This window comes from Bos javanicus, chromosome 11, assembly GCF_032452875.1.
Source record: "Bos javanicus breed banteng chromosome 11, ARS-OSU_banteng_1.0, whole genome shotgun sequence".
Classification (NCBI taxonomy): Eukaryota; Metazoa; Chordata; class Mammalia; order Artiodactyla; family Bovidae; genus Bos; species Bos javanicus.
This window is the reverse complement of record NC_083878.1, coordinates 2,791,345-2,810,508: the sequence shown is the minus strand read 5'-3', so window position 1 is coordinate 2,810,508 and position 19,164 is coordinate 2,791,345. Positions and strand designations below refer to the sequence as shown.

Below are 19,164 nucleotides of genomic sequence, written 5' to 3'. Positions count from 1 at the left end.
GTGGTTAAGAATCCTCCTGCCAATGCAGGAGACACAGGTTTGACCCCTGGTCCAGGAAGATCCCACATGCTGAGAAGCAACTAAGCCCGTGCACCACAGCTATTGAGCCTGTGCTCCAGAGCCCGGGAGCAGCAACTACTGAAATGCGAGTGCCCTAGAGCTGGTGCTCTGCAACCACAGAAGCCATTGCAATGAGCAGCCTTCACACTGCAACCAGTAGCCCTTGCTACTCTCTAGTTGAGAAAAAGTAGAGAAAAGGCCTGCACAGCAACCAAGACCCAGAACAGCCAAAAATAAATAAATAAAACCACATAAAATTTTTTTTAATCTATAAAAGTGGAACTCTGACCTACACTCTGTAGCAATCAGCTCAGGAAACGAACCTGATACTTACAGTAACCAGCCCAGGAAGTCAGTTTGCTGTGAGTTGGACCTATAGAAAGTCAGACCACCAGCTCTAGCAACAAACAGCCAGGACTTGATTAATAACCGATGAATCCCTTAATTTTGTTCCCACTTTTAGCTCAGGGCCAACGGGAGAAAGCCAAATATATACCCCTAAGCAATCACATAGGGTGCTCAGCTTCTAGTTGGTCCACTTACAGCTCCCCTCACATCAACAGCCTCCCATCAGGACATACCTGAAGTCTTCCCTTTTTTCTACCATTGAGTTTTCTCATTCCTCTGCCTGGCTTTGCGTCTCTGTCAAATCCAAGTGCTGACTCCCTTGTTATATCTGTTGTTGTTGTTTAGCCGCGAAGTCGTGCGACTCTTCTGTGACCCCATGGACTATAGCCCACCAGGCTCCTCTGTCCATGGGATTTCCCAGGCAAGAATACTGGAGTGGATTGCCATTTCTTTCTCTAGGGGATCTTCCTGACCCGGGAATCGAATCCGTGTCTCCTCCGTTGTAGGCAGATTCTTTACCACTAAGCCACCAGGGAAGCCCCTTGTTATATATTAATAGCAAGCTCTGAATAAATCGCATTTGCTTATTCTCATCTGGTTGGTCTTCATCACCTCCTCTGTAAAGCCTTTCATTTTCTCTCAAGTGAAATCATTCCTTCCCTCCTGACCTCAGTGAAGTAGCTTTACAGACCCCAGTACACATGTGCTGGAGTGCTTGCCATGTGAGTGACAACACATGTGGGCTTCGTTCAAGTTTGTATCCCAGACCTAGCACAGTTGCTGACACCTGCAGACAATTGGCTGAATACTGATCTCAATGGGTGGATGAAGGGTAGAGGTGAGTCGGTACATGGAGAGCGTCATGTAACTCGGGGAGATGATGACAAGTGTGATGGGTCCCCCAGGGTAGAAAATGTTCTCTTGGTTGGGGGGGACACTGAGATACTGCTGCAGTGCATGGCCCAGCTTCATCAGCTGCCCCCCACTCCTTCAGCCACCCTCCCTGGGGCCTGACTCACCTCTGTGGGCATCATGGAATGGTTGAGCAGGGTTAGGTCATTCACAAAAAGGATCTGTCTTGGTTTTTTCACCAAGGGCTTGAGCAGTACTGTGGCCATGCCAATGAACCTGGGGAGACAGGGAGCAGGTGTGAGATCCTGAGCCAGGTGTCCTTCTCAGTCTCAGGCATAGCTTTACCCTGGGATGTCTTTTCCCTCCTTGAGGCTGTGCTGTCCAGACAGAAGAAGGATGCGGTGATGTGGAGCACCCACGAGAGGGCGCAGGACTCGCAACTCTCTGGGAACTGGCTTGGGGGCTTCCTTGCCAGTGGGCACCCTAGTTACTGGCTCTGCCATGCTGTGCTCAGCCCCTTTCCAGAAGCTCTGCTCCCATGCTCCTCTGGAACAGGACCTGTGCTAAGGAACAGCTGATTGGACCAGGAGGTGGGCATCTGACCAAAACTGGGCCAATCAAATTCTCTGTCCTAGGAATTTTGACCTGGGATGCCATAGCTCAGTCTCAGTAGGGCACTGGAATGGGGCTGTGATGAGAAACCAGTGTTGGGCAGAAAGAAACAGGTTTGAGATCCTGTGTGTTCAAAAGAGACAGAAAGCTCCTGAGTCCCCGGTTTCCTAATTCTGTTTGATCTGTCTATCTATAATCCTAGTCTTGATACCTTTTTTTTTTTTGGTATTAGCTGTCTAGAGTGGGTTCTAGTCCTTGCATCTGAGTGAGTTATGGATTAGAGACTGGAGACACAGCATCTGCTGTAGCTTTGGTCAGAGAATCAGGCTCCTCCTGCCTCTCTCTGGGGGAGCCTTACCTTTCCTTCTTCACTGAACCCATGTCTCGAAGGGTGATTTGCAGGAAAGAGTCCTTCTGCAGGGGGTGGTTCCAGAGGTGCCAGATGAGCGTCTAGGGGAGCCACGGAGAAGTCAGTACCCTCCCTCTACCCCGCCCCCTTCCCATCCTTCTAGGAAATGAGAAAAGATGCAGGTGAAGGTCTGGCACTGGGTTTCTCTTGAACTGAGGACTCCCCCTCAAGTCCAGTTTCCTAAGAGGAGGCATTTGTTACCTTCACCCAGGAACTGGGCATCCTCCCTGAGGTCCTAGAGCTTAGCTGCTATACTGGGGGCTTGTTAGTAGTTAAGGGGCTTGGGAATCAGGTGGTGGGACGAGGATGGATGGGAGATGAGAGGGGATCCTGCAGAGTGAGCCCTGTCTCTGGGAACATCAGGATGGCTGGTTGGACAAGCTGAGTCTCTCCCTAGGGTGAGGGAGGAAGCTCTGAGCAGCTGTGGTTGCAGTGGCCCTGAGACCCCACACAGCCTTCTCAGCACAGAGGCTGCTCACAGGGCAAGATGCTCCAGCTATGGGAAGGCTGAGGAGGTCCCTGTCCCCTCCCTAGACTTCTGAGCACAGTCAGTCTGGACCCAGCCTGAATGCTGGGCTTGTCATGGTCTCATCTGGGCTTGCCCTGATGTGTTTTACCTCATTCCACACGGGGTGATTGCCCTCCACCTCACGAGTTGTCCTCTTGACATCTGAAAAGACACCAAGGGGCCAGCATATGCTATAGGACATGTTTCAAAGTCTAGGTTCGAGTGAGCAAAGAGAGGTCAGACTCTGTAAGAAAACATCCAGTCTACATTGGCAGATGTGATGTGGCACTGATTCTTTGTAACTTTGGAGTTTTCTAAATTTCTCACCTTTTGTTAAGAGTGACATCACCCCCATGTGACAGATAATGTTATGTGTTCATTTTCCTCCTGGGTACACAGTTCCCAGTCATCTCGCACCAGGGTAGGGCCGGATAACTCGTCCTGGCCAATGGAGTGCGGGAGCGATACTTAACTTCTGCCTGGATTGGCTCCCGAAGCTTCCCACGAGAGTGTCCACTCTCACTGTCTGCGGGCAGAGCGATGCCTGGTGGTGACTCTGCAGCCACCAGCAACAAGCAGCTGGTCCCCAATCTACTGTTTGGAGGAGCCATTCAGGATTGCTGCCTGATCTGTACCACCAACGTTAGACTTGGTTGTAAGCAAGAGGTGAACTTCTGCTGTGTTAAGGCACCGGGATTTAAGGGTTCCGTTGTTACTGTTGAGTAACAACCAACGGTAAAGCCAGTGTACCCTGAGACATCCTAAAACATCTCTAATGGGTTGAAAGGTCTTTATCCACTACAATTTGTCTTCTCCAGAAACATCTTTAACAAAGAACAGTCCATAGCCCTGCAAAGAACCCCTAAATTGGTAAATCTGAGATTCTTCCCAAGGAACGAATATGTGTGTGAGGGCATGGTAACCCACTCCAGTATTCTTGCCTGGAGAATTCCATGGACAGAAGAGCTTGGTAGCCTACAGTTCATGGGGTTGCAAAGAGTTGGACATGTAGCCATTCACCAGAAAAAATGAAGGCAGAGGAGTCATCTACTAAGTCATCTACTAAGAGAAATCATAGCAATAAGGATGATAAATTTGAAAGACCCGGATGACGTCTACCTTGCCTTTTGGTCACACGGCATCTTTTACATAGTAGGGCACCAATGGGTCTAGTTTACACTGGACACATGTTGCCTCTTGGGAGTCCTGGCTCTTACCTCTGAAGTACACGGACACGCAGGGTCTGGGTGGGGGGCTTAGGGGTGGGCTAATCTTGGCCGACTGCATGATAAGCCTCAGCATCTTCCCCACCTACTTCTCAATGTCCTTCTCAGGCGAAACTTCCTGCTTGGAGCAACTTGGTCTGGGGCTTCTCCTAAGGCTTATAGGGTGAGTAAGGTCTGTTGCTTGGCAACAGAGGTGATGTCACAAAGGCCGGTGGTTCTTGATTCTGGAGAGGAATGAAGAGGATGGAAAGACGAAGAAGTCATAGGGCATGATGAAGCCAGTGGCTTCAGGTGACCAGGGCTGTAGAAACAAAATAGCTTGACTAAATTTCATTTCCCCTTCCCATTTTCTTTTCTCTCTCATTCTTACTGTTCTTCTAATTTCAAGATCAGGGAAAAGGGGAATACGTTCTCTTTATACAAACAAGATATCTGGACTGAATCATTGCCAAAGTCACACTGTTTCCATAAGAAAATAGAGAAGGGAAGTGAGTTGAGAAAAGGAATAGGGAACTCAAAGATGATTTCAGTGATGTTTCAGAAGTCCTTCCTAATGTGGAAGCAAACATCGAGGCCTCCCTTTTTCTAAAGAGGACATGGGTTTAGATAATGAGTCTTTCTTTAACCAAACTAGCTTACTCATTAACAAATTCCTATGCCAGCCAGCTGGGTTTGTAAGGTTAAAGAAAACTCTCTAAGGAAAAATCTCACTGACAATATAATCTTGTGGTATCTTGCTTGCTCTCAAGGCCTCTCAGAATGAGAATGGAGCAGGTCATTGCTCTTGTTGTCCCTAAGCTTTTTCTACTTTAGGGTTGATCATTATATAACCTACATCTAACTACATCCAATAGTTAGCATGAAAAAAATTTTTTGTCAATTTATTTATTTGGCTGTGCCGGGTCTTAGTTGCAGCATGCGAACTTACTGACTTTTTTTTTTGTTTTTTGATGTGGACCATTTTTAAAGTCTTTATTGAATTTATTTTATGTTTCGGTTTTTTGGCCACAGGGTATGTGGGATCTTAGTTTCCTGATGGGGGATGGAACCTGCACCCCTTGCATTGGGAGTGGGGAGTCTTAGCCACTGGACCCCCAGGGAAGTCCCATTAGCATAAAAATTAATGAATGTTTTAAAAATGTGTATTAATTGATGAAACAATTTAGCACTAAGCTTACTACGCATTCTAAAACATGTATAACATTCAAAGAACAACAACAATTAAAAACAAACAAACTGGATGTGTCATTATGGTGCCAGGATTGCTTTTAGTCTTCCTGACAGTTTTTCTTGAAATCTAACAATGACACAATGCTTGTTGCTTTGTGAAAGATTTTCCAAACTAATCATGACACAAAAGCAAACCCGGTAAAGGAAGAGGTTGATAGATTTGATCACATAGAATTTAAGATTCTTGTATAGAAAAAAGACAAATATCAAGGTAGGGAACATCTGCAACAGTTCTTATAATTCAATAAGAAAAAGATGAATACTCCAGAGTGAAATGGGCAAAGTTTAGATTGCCCAAACAGATTTAAAAAAAAAAAAAAAGATGCAAAAACAAATTCACCCTATTTACTAATTAGAGAAATGCAATGAGATACTATTTGTCATTTTGCCAAATTGGACTCAGAAGTCCCCTAAACAAGAAAAATATGTTAAAAAAAAGTTCAAGCTCATTAATAAGCAAAGAAATACAATAAGATACCATTTATCACCTCCCCGATTGGCAAAGAATGAAAAAAAAAAAAGATTAACTTGGTGTGCTGAGGAAGGAAGAAGGGGCAGAGAAAACATATCAGTTCATACACTGTGCTGATCAGACATAAAGAGAAAAAAACAGCAGAATGCTAGAGCAAAGTAAGTGCCAGGGCAAGAGAATTAAGGGTGGTGAAAGATGAACCAAAGCCTGCCCTTTTCCTGTCATCCTAATAATATTAACCTCTCTATCTCTAGTATATTTAAATAACATCTCTTGAATTTTTCACTTTAAGAGATTATCTACCAAGTCAGTTCTTTTACATCATCTTTCACTCCTTTCCCATCTCCCAGCTTCTCTCTCCCAAACTTTCCAACTCATCACTTTTAGACTTTATCTACCCTGGAGGAGGGCATGGCAACCCACTCCAGTATTCCTGCCTGGAGAATTCCATAAACAGAGGAGCCTAGCGGGCTAACATACAGTCCATGGGGTCACAAAGACTCAGAAACAACTGACTTGCCAGGCAGGCACTGTTGTTTATCTGCATATTTAACTTATATGCAGAGTACACCATGAGAAACGCTGGACTGGATGAAGAAGCACAAGCTGGAATCAAGATTGCCGGGAGAAATATCAATAACCTCAGATATGCAGATGACACCACCCTTATGGTACAAAGTGAAGAAGAACTGAAGAGCTTCTTGATGAAAGTGAAAGAGGAGAGTGAAAAAGTTGGCTTAAAACTCAACATTCAGAAAACTAAGATCATGGTGTCTGGTCCCATCACTTTATGGCCAATAGACGGGGAAACAGTGACAGACTTTATTTTTTTAGGCTCCAAAATCATTGCAGATCACAATGACTGTAGTCGTGAAATTAAAAGATGCTTGCTCCCTGGAAGAAAAGTTATGACCAACCTAGACAGCATATTGAAAAGCAGAGACATTACTTTGCCAACAAAGGTCTGTCTAGTCAAAGCTATGGTTTTTCCAGTAATCATGTATGGATGTGAAAGTTGGACTATAAAGAAAGCTGAGCACTGAAGAATTGATGCTTTTGAACTGTGGTGTTGGAGAAGACTCTTGAGAGTCCCTTGGACAGCAAGGAGATCCAACCAGTCCATCCTAAAGGAAATCAGTCCTGAATATTCATTGGAAGGGCTGATGCTGAAGATGATAATCCAATACTTTGGCCACCTGAAGAACTGACTCATCTGAAAAGACCCTGATGCTGGGAAAGATTGAAGGTAGAGGAGAAGGGGATGACAGAGGATGAGATGGTTGGATGGCATCACCGACTCAATGGACATGAGCTTGAGTAAACTCCGGGAGTTGGTGATGGACAGGGAGGCCTGGTGTGCTGCAGTCCATGGGGTTGTAGAGTCGGACACGACTGAGCGACTGAACTGAACTGTTTATCACACACGATGACAGGTTTATTACACCTGCCTTTCCTGCAACCTGTTTGCATTCATATCTCATTTGGGGGCTAAATCTATACTGTATTCAGTGTTTTCTTTTTATGATGATGCATCTTTTTCACCGGGCTTTCCGGTGGCACAGAGGTAAAGAATCTGCCTGCCAGTGCAGGAGACTCAAGAGAGGCAGGTTCAATCCCTGGGTGGGGAAGCTCCCCTGGAGTGGGGCAACTCACTCCAGTATTCTTGCCGGGAGTATTCCATGGACAGAGGAACCTGGCGGGCTACAGTCCATGGGATTGCAAAGAGATGGACACCACTGAAGCAACGAAGTACAACCACGAAGTCTAATCTCTGCCTTGAGGGCAGCACTGCCCCGCTTTAACTTCTTAAGGGTAGGGCCATCTTGACACATCTTTGCAGAGACCAGCAAGCAGCACTCCACAAATTATTTATTTTTAATAGTTTTTTTTTTTTTTAGAGCAGTTTTAGGCTCAGAGCAACTTTTAATTTTTACATGTATTTTTATTGTGGCTGTTTCTTGAGTAAATTCTTTCTTTTTTTTTTTTTTTAATTTAAGTATTGTTGCTTTACAGTATTGTGTTAGTTTCAGGCATGCAGCATAAGGAGTAAATTCCTAAGGAACACAACCTGGTAGGTAAGGGATGAGCTTTGTGGAGTGGAAAGTAGGTTGTCCTGCCTCCCAGCCCTGGCCAGGCAACCTACAAAACAACAGTGGGGGACAGCGAGAATAGGGGCCGCAGGAGCCAGCCTCCTCCCTCACCCTCACTTTCCCTGCTGAAGATGCAAGAACCAATGCTCCGGACCCTGTGCTGTCTGCAGGCAAGGCCTGCATGCGTTCTCAATTCAGTTCAGTTCAGTAGCTCAGTCGTGCGATCCCATGAACTGCAGCACATCAGCCTTCCCTGTCCATTACCAACTCCTGGAGCTTACTCAAACGCATGTCCACTGAGTCTGTGATGCCATACAACCATCTCCTCCTCTGTCCTCCCCTTCTCCTCCTGATTGGCTAGTTGGATCCCCCTGCAGTCTAAGGGACTCTCGAGAGTCTTCTCCAGCACCACAGTCCAAAAGCATCAATTCTTCGGTGCTCAGCCTCCTTTATAGTCCAACTCTCACGTCCATACATGGCTACTCCAAAAACATAACTTTGATTAGACAGACCTTTGTTGGCAAAGTAATGTCTCTGCTTTTTAATAAACTATCTAGGTTGGTCATAACTTTTCTTCCAAGGAGCAAGCATCTTTTAATTTCATGGCTACAGTCACCATCTGCAGTGATTTGGGAGCCCAACAAAAAGTCTCTCACTGTTTCCATTGTTTCCCCATCTACTGGCCATGAAGTGATGGGACCACATGCCATGATCTTAGTTTTCTGAATGTTGAGTTTTAAGCCAACATTTTCACTCTCCTCTTTCACTTTCATCAAGAGGCTCTTTAGTTCTTCTTTCTGCCATAAGGGTGGTGTCATCTGCATATTTGAGGTTATTGATAATTCTCCCGGCAGTCTTGATTCCAGCTTGTGCTTCATCCAGCCCAGCATTTTGCATGATGTACTCTCATATAAGTTAAGAAAGTAGGGTGACAACATATAGCCTTGACATACTCCTTTCCTGATTTGGAACCAGTCTGTTGTTCCATGTCCAGTTCTAACTGTTGCTTCTTGATCTGAATACAGATTTCTCAGGAGGGAGGTAAGGTGGTCTGGTAATTCCCATCTTTTGAAGAATTTCCCACAGTTTGTTGTGATCCACACAGTCAAAGGCTTGGCATAGTCAATAAAGCAGAAGTAGAGGTTCCCTTGGAGAAGGCAATGGCAACCAACTCCAGTACTCTTGCCTGGAAAATCCCATGGAGGGAGAAGCCTGGAAGGCTGAAGTCCATGGGATCGCTGAGGGTCGGACACGACTGAGTGACTTCACTTTCACTTTTCACTTTCATGCATTGGAGAAGGAAATGGCAACCCATTCCAGTGTTCTTGCCTGGAGAATCCCAGGGACGGGGGAGCCTGGTGGGCTGCCGTCTATGGGGTCACACAGAGTCGGACACGACTGAAGTGACTTAGCAGCAGCAGCAGCAGCAGCAGAGGTTCCCTTGGAGAAGGCAATGGCAACCCACTCCAGTACTCTTGCCTGGAAAATCCCATGGGCGTTGGAGCCTGGTGGGTTGCAGTCCATGGGGTTGCGAAGAGTCGGACACGACTCAGCGACTTTACTTTCACTTTTCACTTTCATGCATTGGAGAAGGAAATGGCAACCCACTCCAGTGTTCTTGCCTGGAGAATCCCAGGGACGGGGAGCCTGGTGGGCTGCCGTTTATGGGGTCGCACAGAGTCTGACACTACTGAAGCGACTTAGCAGCAGCAGCAGCAGAGGTTCCCTTGCAGCTGCATCGTTTCCGGGTTTTGCGGCTCACCGCCCCTCCCTTCCCAGCTGGAATCCACTTCCGCGTTTTTCTCTGTGCCCTGGGCGCCAGGGCGTGGAGGCGGTAGCGCGCACGCGCACAGGGATCCGGCCCGGGCCGAGCGCGCGGCCGGACGATTGCGGGTGAGGGAGAGTCGGCCCTGGCCGGGATGGCGGGCCTGAGGGGTCGTGGTCCCGGTCGGAGCGGGCAGGGGGTCTCGGCTAGGATCTCCCGGCTCCCGGGGCATGCGGGGGCCGGGCGCTAGAGCCCGGGTCCTGGCGATCTGGGTCGGACGATCGTGTAGGGCCGGGGGCGGGCTCGGGCCGCCGTGACGCGGGCGCTCAGCCGGGCCGGGGCGGGCGGGAGGCGGGTGCGAGGCGGCTCCTCGTCGCGAACTCTCGGTGACCTTGGCCAAGTCACTCCATCCCCTTGAGCCGGCGCCTGCGTCTGTGAAGTGCGAATTATGAGCTCTGCCTGCCTGCTGGAGCGGTTTTGAGGCTCGGGGGCGGGTCCCCGGAGGGTACCTGGGGTAGAGGGCGGTTCCCCGGGGACCACCCGGGCCTTGGGTGAGGGAGAGGGGCCTTCCCGGCGTAGCATTTTGTTACAGGCTTTGGGGAGGACCTATCATCTGTAGATTTTTAAAACTCCAGAGCATTATGAAGTAGTTACAAAACTTGTTTAACACAAAGGAGAGAGGTCAGGGCTTCCCCGAGGCCCACGTTGCGCAACTGTTTCAGCAATGCTCACGCTCCGGCTCAGTGAGAATGGTTCGCAGCCGTCAAGACCCTTAGCTGTGGAATTAGTACTATTTGTGATTCCTCTTGTTTGGCAAAACCCGTTGCGCCCACCTGGGAAATTGTGGCGCTGGCCAAGCAAGTGTGGTATCTGTCCACGTGAGGCAGTCCTCCAGCTTCCCAGTGGGCCGAATTGTAGAGACTGAGGATGAAGGGGCGCCATAGCCATTTTGGGTGGTGGAGTGGGATCCCAGGAACCCTCCCGATGCGGGCAAGGGTCTGCAGTGTGACAGATACTATGTAATTATATAATACTCAACTGCCAATGGTAGAAAGTCACTAAAATAAGAAGCCTATTAAGATGTTCTAGGTTGGAAGAAATTCAGAGCATTTGAATTGACTTGAGCTGAAACTTTTCACCGCAGGTGACTAGCATGCAGATAACCATTCTCTGACCTGCTGCCCCTCTTCTGACATGGCCCACCGCGGTGGGGAGAGGGACTTCCAGACTTCAGCGCGGCGCATGGGCACCTCTTTGCTCTTCCAGCTCTCGGTGCATGAGCGGGAACTGGACCTGGTGTTTCTGGATCACAGCTATGCTAAGCCGTGGAGTGCCCACCCGGATGCCAGTAGTGCCCGCCCCACCCGCATGCTCTTTGTTACTCCTCGGAGGCAGCACGAAAGTACCATGTGAGTTTGGCCTTCTCTCCTATGGGCTGCGGTCACCCTAACTGGGCAGTAATCAGTTGGGGATTAAAGTGGATTTTATTGTGGGAGATTAGGGGTGGGGTGGGATGTTTAATTCAGCATCCTTCTTAACCATCCTGAGGATGTCAGGCCTCTTGATGAACATCTGGATTCAAGACATCTAATGAGTTAGGAAGGCAGGATGTTCAAAGGAAAGCAAACAGCTGATTGCATTTAGGATAAGAGGACTTGTGTGGAAAGAGGAATTGAAGATGATTATTTAAACGGAAGAAAAAGATGGAAGAGTTGACTTTTAAAAATTGTCACATAGGATTAGACTCATTCCTAAAATAGCCCAGTGTTCTGGCTCCAACACTGGCCTTTTTATGGTAATTTGTGTTTTTTTCCCCTCCATTCACCTGCAAAACTTAGGAGCACATGCCCAAGACTTTTCTTTCCCTCTTGTTGTGGAACTGTCACCATGGGTTGATCTTAATCCTTCTTAGATCTGGTTATATTTTCAGCTCGCCTACATAATAGGGTCAGGAATTTTTTCATAAACTTACCATGTAATATGTGGTACAGTTACATTTGGTCTGTGCAAACTTGTTTAGCAATTCGTTTGAGCTTTAAGGCATTCTGATTACCTTGGAACACAAGATGTTTCAAGATTTAGTGATATATTCTATTTTGATGATAAAATCACGCCCTTAATAATTTTATAAACTTTTTTGGGGAGGAGTTTGTTTTTGTTTGTCTCAATCTGACCTCTAGCACAGGTTTTAGGTTTGCTGGAAAACAGAGATCTTGTGCTTTGCTTCTTTTGATCCACCAGTGAGGGTTAATGAGCTAGAAGTGCCATGACATGTGTGTTTAACACATGTAGAATAGTGGTGGTTTTTATTTCATTTCCCAGCGAGAGCCTCATTTTGTTGACCTATTTTGTATGTACAGGTCGCAGGATCTGTAATTTTAGAGAATAATTGAGCATAATCCTGATGCTTCTGATCAAGGGCATCACTGAAGAGCTCTTTTAAATAGAATTGCAAGTCTCTCTCTTAGTTATGTAATAGCTTCTTGCAAACATTGAAACTCCTGTATTTAAATCTCATGATTATTTTCTTAAAGTGAGATTTTGTGGACTTGGTCATTTCAGTACTCAGAAAATTACTTCCTCTTACAGACTAGCTCCATATATGGGCCCTGTAAGTGGGAGTTTGGTGTATTTTAGGAGCTCTTTTTAGGCCACTGGATCTGGAAGGTGGTTGCAATGGGGTTGTAAGTGGGAGCTAGGGGAGAAGCTGGCAGGGGCTACCTCATGTAGGAATTTGATTCTCAGAGTTGGTGAGAAGTCATTGAAGGATTTTAAGCTAGAGATTGAGTTTATATTTAAAAAGATCACTTTGAATTTTTGTTGAATAGATGATAGTGCTGAAGTGGAATAGATAAGACCTGGCTAGGAGACCATTGCAGAGTGGTCAGGGTCAGAGATCATGAGCCTTGATGGGACAGGCATATTACAAGTGGGGAAAAAGGGATGGCCTTGAGGTGTATTTCTTGGGTAGATCCAACATGACCTGCTGTATTGAGTTGGCAAGAGTGGCCAGGATTAAGGGGAAAGGAAGAGAGGATGATTCTCATGTTTCTGGCTCAGTAGTGCCATTAGTTGGGAGGGACCCCGAGAATATAGGGTTGGAATTGTGACACCAGGACTTCTTTTTCAGGCATACATCTAAGTACCTTGCCCAAAGTCTGGTCCACAAAAGATAATCAGCTCTTTCACCCACCACCAAATCCAGCTGTACATTATTTCACTTCATTTTATAGTGGTATAATTATTCTAGCCATTGGGAATGTATACAGTAGCATCAAAAAGTTAAAGTGACATTTGCTAGATCGCCAGTAGACCAGTGTGATTGACATCATATTTTGGGTGACAGAGTTATTGGACTGAAAAACACAGCACTAGGATTTCATTAACATTTTATTTATTTTTTTCATTAATGTTTTAAAATACAAAAGATCTTTCTTTCAGGTATCCACTTGTGTTTGTTTCTGTTGTGGGCTCCTTACAGAGTGAGTAAGCTGAGGTGTCTGTCTGCGTTGCCAGCGATCTGTCTTAGACAGTCATGGGCTTTTACAGCATATCATTAGCTATCAGTTGACTTGGTAAGGAAAGGAAAATTTGTATAAATAATTTAGAACTTTAGACCAACGTTGCCTGATAGACTCTCTGTAGTAACAGAAATGTTCTGTACCTGCTTCCTCTAATATGGTAGCCTTAGGTAGACATTTTTGTTTTTTTTCCTTGGAGAGAAAAAGAAATGCAAAAAGGCAAAATGGTTGTCTGAGGAGGCCTTACAAATAGCTGTGAAAAGAAGAGAAGCGAAAGGCAAAGGAGAAAAGGAAAGATATACTGATTTGAATGCAGAGTTCCAGAGAATAGCAAGAGGAGATAAGAACGCCTTCCTCAGTAATCAATGCAAAGAAATAGAGGAGAACAATAGAATGGGAAAAGACTAGAAATCTCTTCAAGAAAATTAGAAATACGAAGAGAACATTTCACGCAAAGATGGGCACAGTAAAGGACAGAAATGGTATGGACCTAACAGAAGCAGAAGATATCAAGAAGAGGTGGAAAGAATACATAGAAGAACTGTACAAAAAAGATCTTCATGACCCAGGTATCATGATGGTGTGATCACTCACCTAGAGCCAGACATCCTGGAATGTGAAGTCAAGTGGGCCTTAGGAAGCATCACTACGAACAGAGCTAGTGGAGGTGATGGAATTCCAACTGAACTCTTTCAAATCCGAAAAGATGATGCTTTGAAAGTGCTGCACTCAATATGCCAGCAAATTTGGAAAACTCAGCAGTGGCCACAGGACTGGAAAAGGTCAGTTTTCATTCCAATCCCAAAGAAAGGCAATGCCCAAGAATGCTCAAACTACCGCACAGTTGCACTCATCTCACACACTAGCAAAGTAATGCTCAAAATTCTCCAAGCCAGGCTTCAACAGTACATGAACTGTGAACTTCAGATGTTCAAGCTGGATTCAGAAAAGACAGAGGAACCAGAGATCAAATTGCAAGCATCCATTGGATCATCGAAAAAGCAAGAGAGTTCCAGAGAAACATCTGCTGCTGCTTTATTGACTATGCCAAAGCCTTGTGAGCCTTTGGATCACAACAAACTGGAAAATTTTTAAGGAGATGGGAATACCAGACCACCTGATCTGCTTCCTGAAAAACCTGTATGCAGGTCAAGAAGCAACAGTTAGAACTGAACATGGAACAACAGACTGGTTCCAAATCAGGAAAGGAGTATGTCAAGGCTGTATGTTGTCACCCTACTTATTTAACTTACATGCAGAGTACATCATGAGAAATGCTGGGCTGGATGAAGCACAAGCTGGAATCAAGATTGCCGGGAGAAATATCAATAACCTCAAATATGCAGATGACACCACCCTTATGGCAGAAAGCGAAGAACTAAAGAGCCTCTTGATGAAAGTGAAAGAGGAGAGTGAAAATGTTGGCTTAAAACTCAACATTCAGAAAACTAAGATCATGGCATGTGGTCCCATCACTTCATGGCCAATAGATGGGGAAACAGTGGAAACAGTGAGAAACTTTATTTTCTTGGGCTCCAGTGTCACTGCAGATCATGGTGACTGTAGCCATGAAATTAAAAGATGCTTGCTCCTTGGAAGAAAAGTTATGACCAACCTAGATAATTTATTAAAAAGCAGAGACATTACTTTGCCAACAAAGGTCTGTCTAATCAAAGTTATGGTTTTTCCACTAGTCATGTGTGGATGTGAAAGTTGGAATATAAAGTAAGCTGAGCACCGAAGAATTGATGCTTTTGGACTGTGGTGTTGGAGAAGACTCTTCAGAGTCCCTTGGACTGCACTAAGATCCAACTAGTCAATCCTAAAGGAAATCAGTCCTGAATATTCATTGGAGGGACTGATGCTGAAGCTGAAGCTCCATTACTTTGGCCATCTGATGCAAAGAACCGACTCATTTGAAAAGACTCTCATGCTGGGAAAGATTGAAGGCAGAGGAGAAGGGGATGACAGAGGATGAGATGGTTGGATGGCATCACCAACTCAGTGGACATTAGTTTGCGTCAACTCCAGGAGTTGGTGATGGACAGGGAGGCCTGGTGTGCTATAGTCCATGGGGTTGCAAAGAGTCGGACACGACTTAGCAACTGAACTGAACTGAGGCAGACATGTCTGTTGAGCTCTTGAAATATGGCTTGTGTGACTGAGGAAATGAATTTTTTATTTTATTTAATTGTTAGTAAGTTAAACATTTGCATGTGGCTTATAGCTACCTTATTGAAAAGCACCTTTAGGCAATCAACTGTATGCTTATGGAATATACTTGTCTTTTAAAAAAATAACTCTTTGTCAGTTTTACATAAGCTCATTTAAAACAACTTTGTGTTTCCCCTTCATATACCAGCATGTCACAGAGATCTAGATACATGTGGGAAAGGTAACTTTGGATCATAGTTTTCTGTAGACATAGTGTGCTTATGCATACTTTAAAGCTGATTAAGGACTTTTCGGGTGGTCCAGTGGTTAAGACTCTACCCTCCCAGTGCAGGGGCCACAAGTTCTATCCCTGGCAAGGAGTTAAGATCCCACAAGCTGCTTGGTGCAGCCAAAAAAAATAAATAGATAAAAAGCTGATTATATTGAGACAGTTTTGGCAATGGGACAATCATTAAATACTCATGTTGTTTGAAATATGTGTGGCTGGTCCTATTTCCTCATTTTTACAGTGAATCAGATGTCCCAATAGACGTGGAGACAGTCATATCCACCCCTGTGCCACTCTACGACAATCAGAAGGCACGCAGTGTGATGAATGAGTGTGAACGGCACGTCATCTTCGCCAGGACCGATGCGGATGCCCCTCCCCCGCCAGAGGACTGGGAGGAGCATGTCAACAGGTAGGTTGCTTCTGAGAGGACTGGGCACTGCAGGGTTCATGGTCAGTGCATTGTGAATATCTTATATCGTTGTCATTGAAACATATTTTTAGGAGTTTATTTCATTTGCAGCCATAGGAGTCAGAATGTTCTCCTGTCTTTGTAACTCTCAGCTCATTCTGCAGTGGGCTCCCTGGGAGGAGAGCTTGTGTGTCCGCCATCTTTGCATCCCTGACACCTCGGACATTGCCTGGCACATAGTAGGCAAGTAGTAAGTGTTAACTGAATGTATAAATGAGTCAAATTTGATAGGTGTGACTTGCTCTGTAGTGTATATAGTACACGTTATGATACGGGAGTTAGCCAGACCACCAAAAAAAATTAAATGTCCGTTTGTATGATACTGTGCTTATAGTGTCTATAACTAGGATACTGTGCTTATAGTGTCTATAACTAGGACAGTGAAAATGTTTTGGAGTCATATGAAAGGCTAATAGATGTTTGACTTGAGTGACTTTTAAAGATAGATTTGTAGTCTGTGGTTTTGGGGGAGCACCTCAGCCTGTTTTCATGAGTTTGCTGGCTGGTTTTGCTCTCTCATATCCTACTCACCCGGGGACTCAGTATTCCTCTTTAGGTCATTTCGTTGTTGTTTGCTTGGCAAACATTTATTTATCTTGTATTTGTTGCATAAAACTTTATGAAAGTAAAATTTACGTAGCATACAATTCACTTATATAATATGTACAACCAGTGATTTTTAGTATATTCATCACTGCAGTCAATTTGATGAACGTTTTCCTCACCCTCAAAAGAAACTCCTTACCCATTAACGGTCACTTCCCATTTCCTCCCAACCCCTCCAACCCCTGGCAACCACAGTCTACTTTTTGTCTCTCTAAACTTAACCTTTTCGAAACATTTCATGGAATCATACAGAACATGGTCTTCTGTGACTGGATTCTTTCACATAGCATAATGTTTTCAGGATTCATCCATGTTGAAGCATGTGTCAGTAGTTCATTTCTTTATAATGAACTTTATTCCTTTATAATATTATTCATCCTGAATAATATTCACAGTACGGAAGTGCCGCCTTTTGTTTATCCATTGATCTGTCGATGGATATTTGTGTTGCTAATGCTTTTTTGACTACTGTATATGAATAATGTCACTATGAATATTCATTTACTTGTTTTTGTGTGGACATACATTTTCATTTCTCTTGAATATATACCTAAGAGTGGAATTGCTGTGTTGTATGATAATCTGAGGAATCTTCAGGTTCTTCTCCAAAAGGACTGCATCATTTTGCATTCCCACCGGCAGTGTATGAGGGTTCCAGTTTCTGCACATCTTTGCCAACATTTGTTTTTCATCTGTCTTTTTCTTCTTAGGACCATTCTAGCGAGTGTGAAATGACATCTCATTGTGGTTTTAATTTACATTTCCCTCATGGCTCTCTCTGTATGTATTTATCTCCTAAGGGAACGTTAAGGTCTTTACATCAGAAGTTGGAAAGTAGTAAACTTGTCATAATGTTGGAGGGTTCTTACTTAATGGAGGAAAAAGAAGTAATTTGGTAGGAAGAAGGGCAGGAAATTTCGAGGCTCGTTGGAATGGTTCATGAGTTTGGTTGGAAGCAGGGAATGAGATTGAGCTGGTGTGCTTGTGTGATCAGGTGGTGGCTGGTGAAGGTGGAGCGGTTCTGCACCCTGGTTGAAGATCTTGTGGAGAAGTTCTTCGGGGTCTTGAATTGGAATTAGTCTTGTGCCTTAAGAAGGGGAGATGGTCTCTAGAGCTTCAGATAAAGAGGAAAATCGATGTGAATGAAGATCAACTACTAGAATATTGCTGGGGTCAATGAGTTCAGCAAAATTGTTTATCACCATTGTTATAGTTAATAACCCTGAAGATACTGACAATGGTGGTAACAAAAAAGAACTCACAGTTGTCGAGCGCTTTCTAGGTGCCAGGCATTGTACCAAGTGCTTCACATGCGTTATCTCTTTTAAACCTCACAACTCCCCTAGGCATATCCCTTCTTTATCTGTATTTTAAAAATGAAGAAGCTAAACTCAGTAAGTTGAAGAAACCTTAGGAAGTCGTGGAGCAGGGGTTTGTTCAGAGCGTGCCGTCTGACTCTGGAGCCCAGTGCTGTCAGCTGCTGTACCTTTTCTTTAAGGGCAGTGGAAAGAGCCCAGTGATGGCTGCACAAGGTGACTTCACACAGATATGTGTCCCCATTGTGTTATTGGTTGCCTTGTCCTCAGTCTGCAGTTTCAGAAACTGCATAGCAGAATTGCATGAATTTTTCTATCGGTTCACCCTTGGTCATGGGCAAAGGGTTTTGGGTGCACTCGTCATGCTTACCAAAGTCATCAGAGACTTAATAATATGCGTGAATGCAAGTTTCTTAATTTATAAGGAGAAATACAGCTGCAGGGCAGACGAGATACTGGGGCAGCCTGGCCCAGAGCCCTGATGCTCAGTGGGAGAGTCTGGGAAGCTGTTCTCTTCCAGAAGTGGGTGGCTAGTAGACCATCTGCACAGGGGATGCCCTCCTCCAACACGGTAGCTGGATGACAGGGAGGCCAAGGCACACCTTCACCTGCCCAGTCCTGCAGAAAAACACTGACAGGCTCTACGCTTTGGCTCCTCTTTCTCCATGTGGACCTCCATACCTGTGTTATGCCATTGCCACAGATTGATATGATTAATTAGTGCTCAGTTTATCTCAGATTATTTGTTTTTTAGTGTCTGATGAGATTTTGGAGGCGTCCTTCTCTCATTAGCAACAGGCTTACATCTTCAGGTACGTCACTATTGCACACAGCTGATTTCATTATTTGATGATACTTACTGGCTTCAGTCTCAGAGGTCACCATTTTTATGACCTTGTCCCCAAATTCTGGATCTGTAGCCTGTTTGAAGGTTGTGGTTAGTTCTCTCTGCTCTGATTATAATTATCTGTTGCCATTCTTTCACTTGATTTTATTGTTAAATTGCTGCTTCTTTTCTTCCGTGTATAAAATCATGTAAAATTACAGTTTGCTACATCAAGAACTCATATAGGACAGCTCCCTAGAAATGTATTTTTCCTCAGAGAGATGACTGATCTCTCTATCAGGGAGTCAGAAACGTACTTTTCTTTTTTAGTGCCCCATTTTGCCCTCCTGAATTATTTCAGTAGCAGATAGCTTCAGATCACTTCTTTTTTTTTTTTTTTGTCTGAGC

The 19,164-nt window shown here is 44.8% G+C and overlaps 2 protein-coding genes across 25 annotated transcripts in view; one reads left to right on the top strand and one right to left on the bottom strand.

Annotated features, from left to right (window-relative positions):
* FER1L5 (fer-1 like family member 5) overlaps positions 1–4,373 on the bottom strand; it is a 54,137-nt gene extending 49,764 nt beyond the window's left edge. For 3 of the 9 annotated variants that reach the window (XM_061431513.1, XM_061431512.1, XM_061431514.1), the window contains exons 1-4: positions 4,007–4,215; positions 2,899–2,951; positions 2,231–2,322; positions 1,428–1,536 (exon numbers count right to left, since the gene is read on the bottom strand). In XM_061431513.1, the coding sequence (XP_061287497.1) occupies positions 1,428–1,536; positions 2,231–2,322; positions 2,899–2,951; positions 4,007–4,091 (339 nt within the window). In that variant the 5' untranslated portion in view covers positions 4,092–4,215. Of the gene's footprint in view, positions 1–1,427; positions 1,537–2,230; positions 2,323–2,898; positions 2,952–4,006 lie in introns of all 9 variants that reach the window. The other 6 variants (XM_061431518.1, XM_061431517.1, XM_061431515.1 and 3 more) reach the window with 6 other exon arrangements.
* Positions 4,374–9,604: 5,231 nt separating this feature from the next.
* The window catches only part of KANSL3 (KAT8 regulatory NSL complex subunit 3), a 69,566-nt gene continuing 60,006 nt past the window's right edge, over positions 9,605–19,164 (top strand). For 11 of the 16 annotated variants that reach the window (XR_009739260.1, XR_009739261.1, XM_061431534.1 and 8 more), the window contains exons 1-3: positions 9,605–9,700; positions 10,717–10,981; positions 15,778–15,948. Coding sequence is in view for 14 of the 16 variants with exons in the window: in XM_061431534.1 (XP_061287518.1) it covers positions 10,767–10,981; positions 15,778–15,948 (386 nt within the window). In the remaining 2 variants the exon portion in view is untranslated. Of the gene's footprint in view, positions 9,701–9,911; positions 10,012–10,091; positions 10,982–15,777; positions 15,949–19,164 lie in introns of those variants that run through there. The other 5 variants (XM_061431535.1, XM_061431543.1, XM_061431530.1 and 2 more) reach the window with 5 other exon arrangements.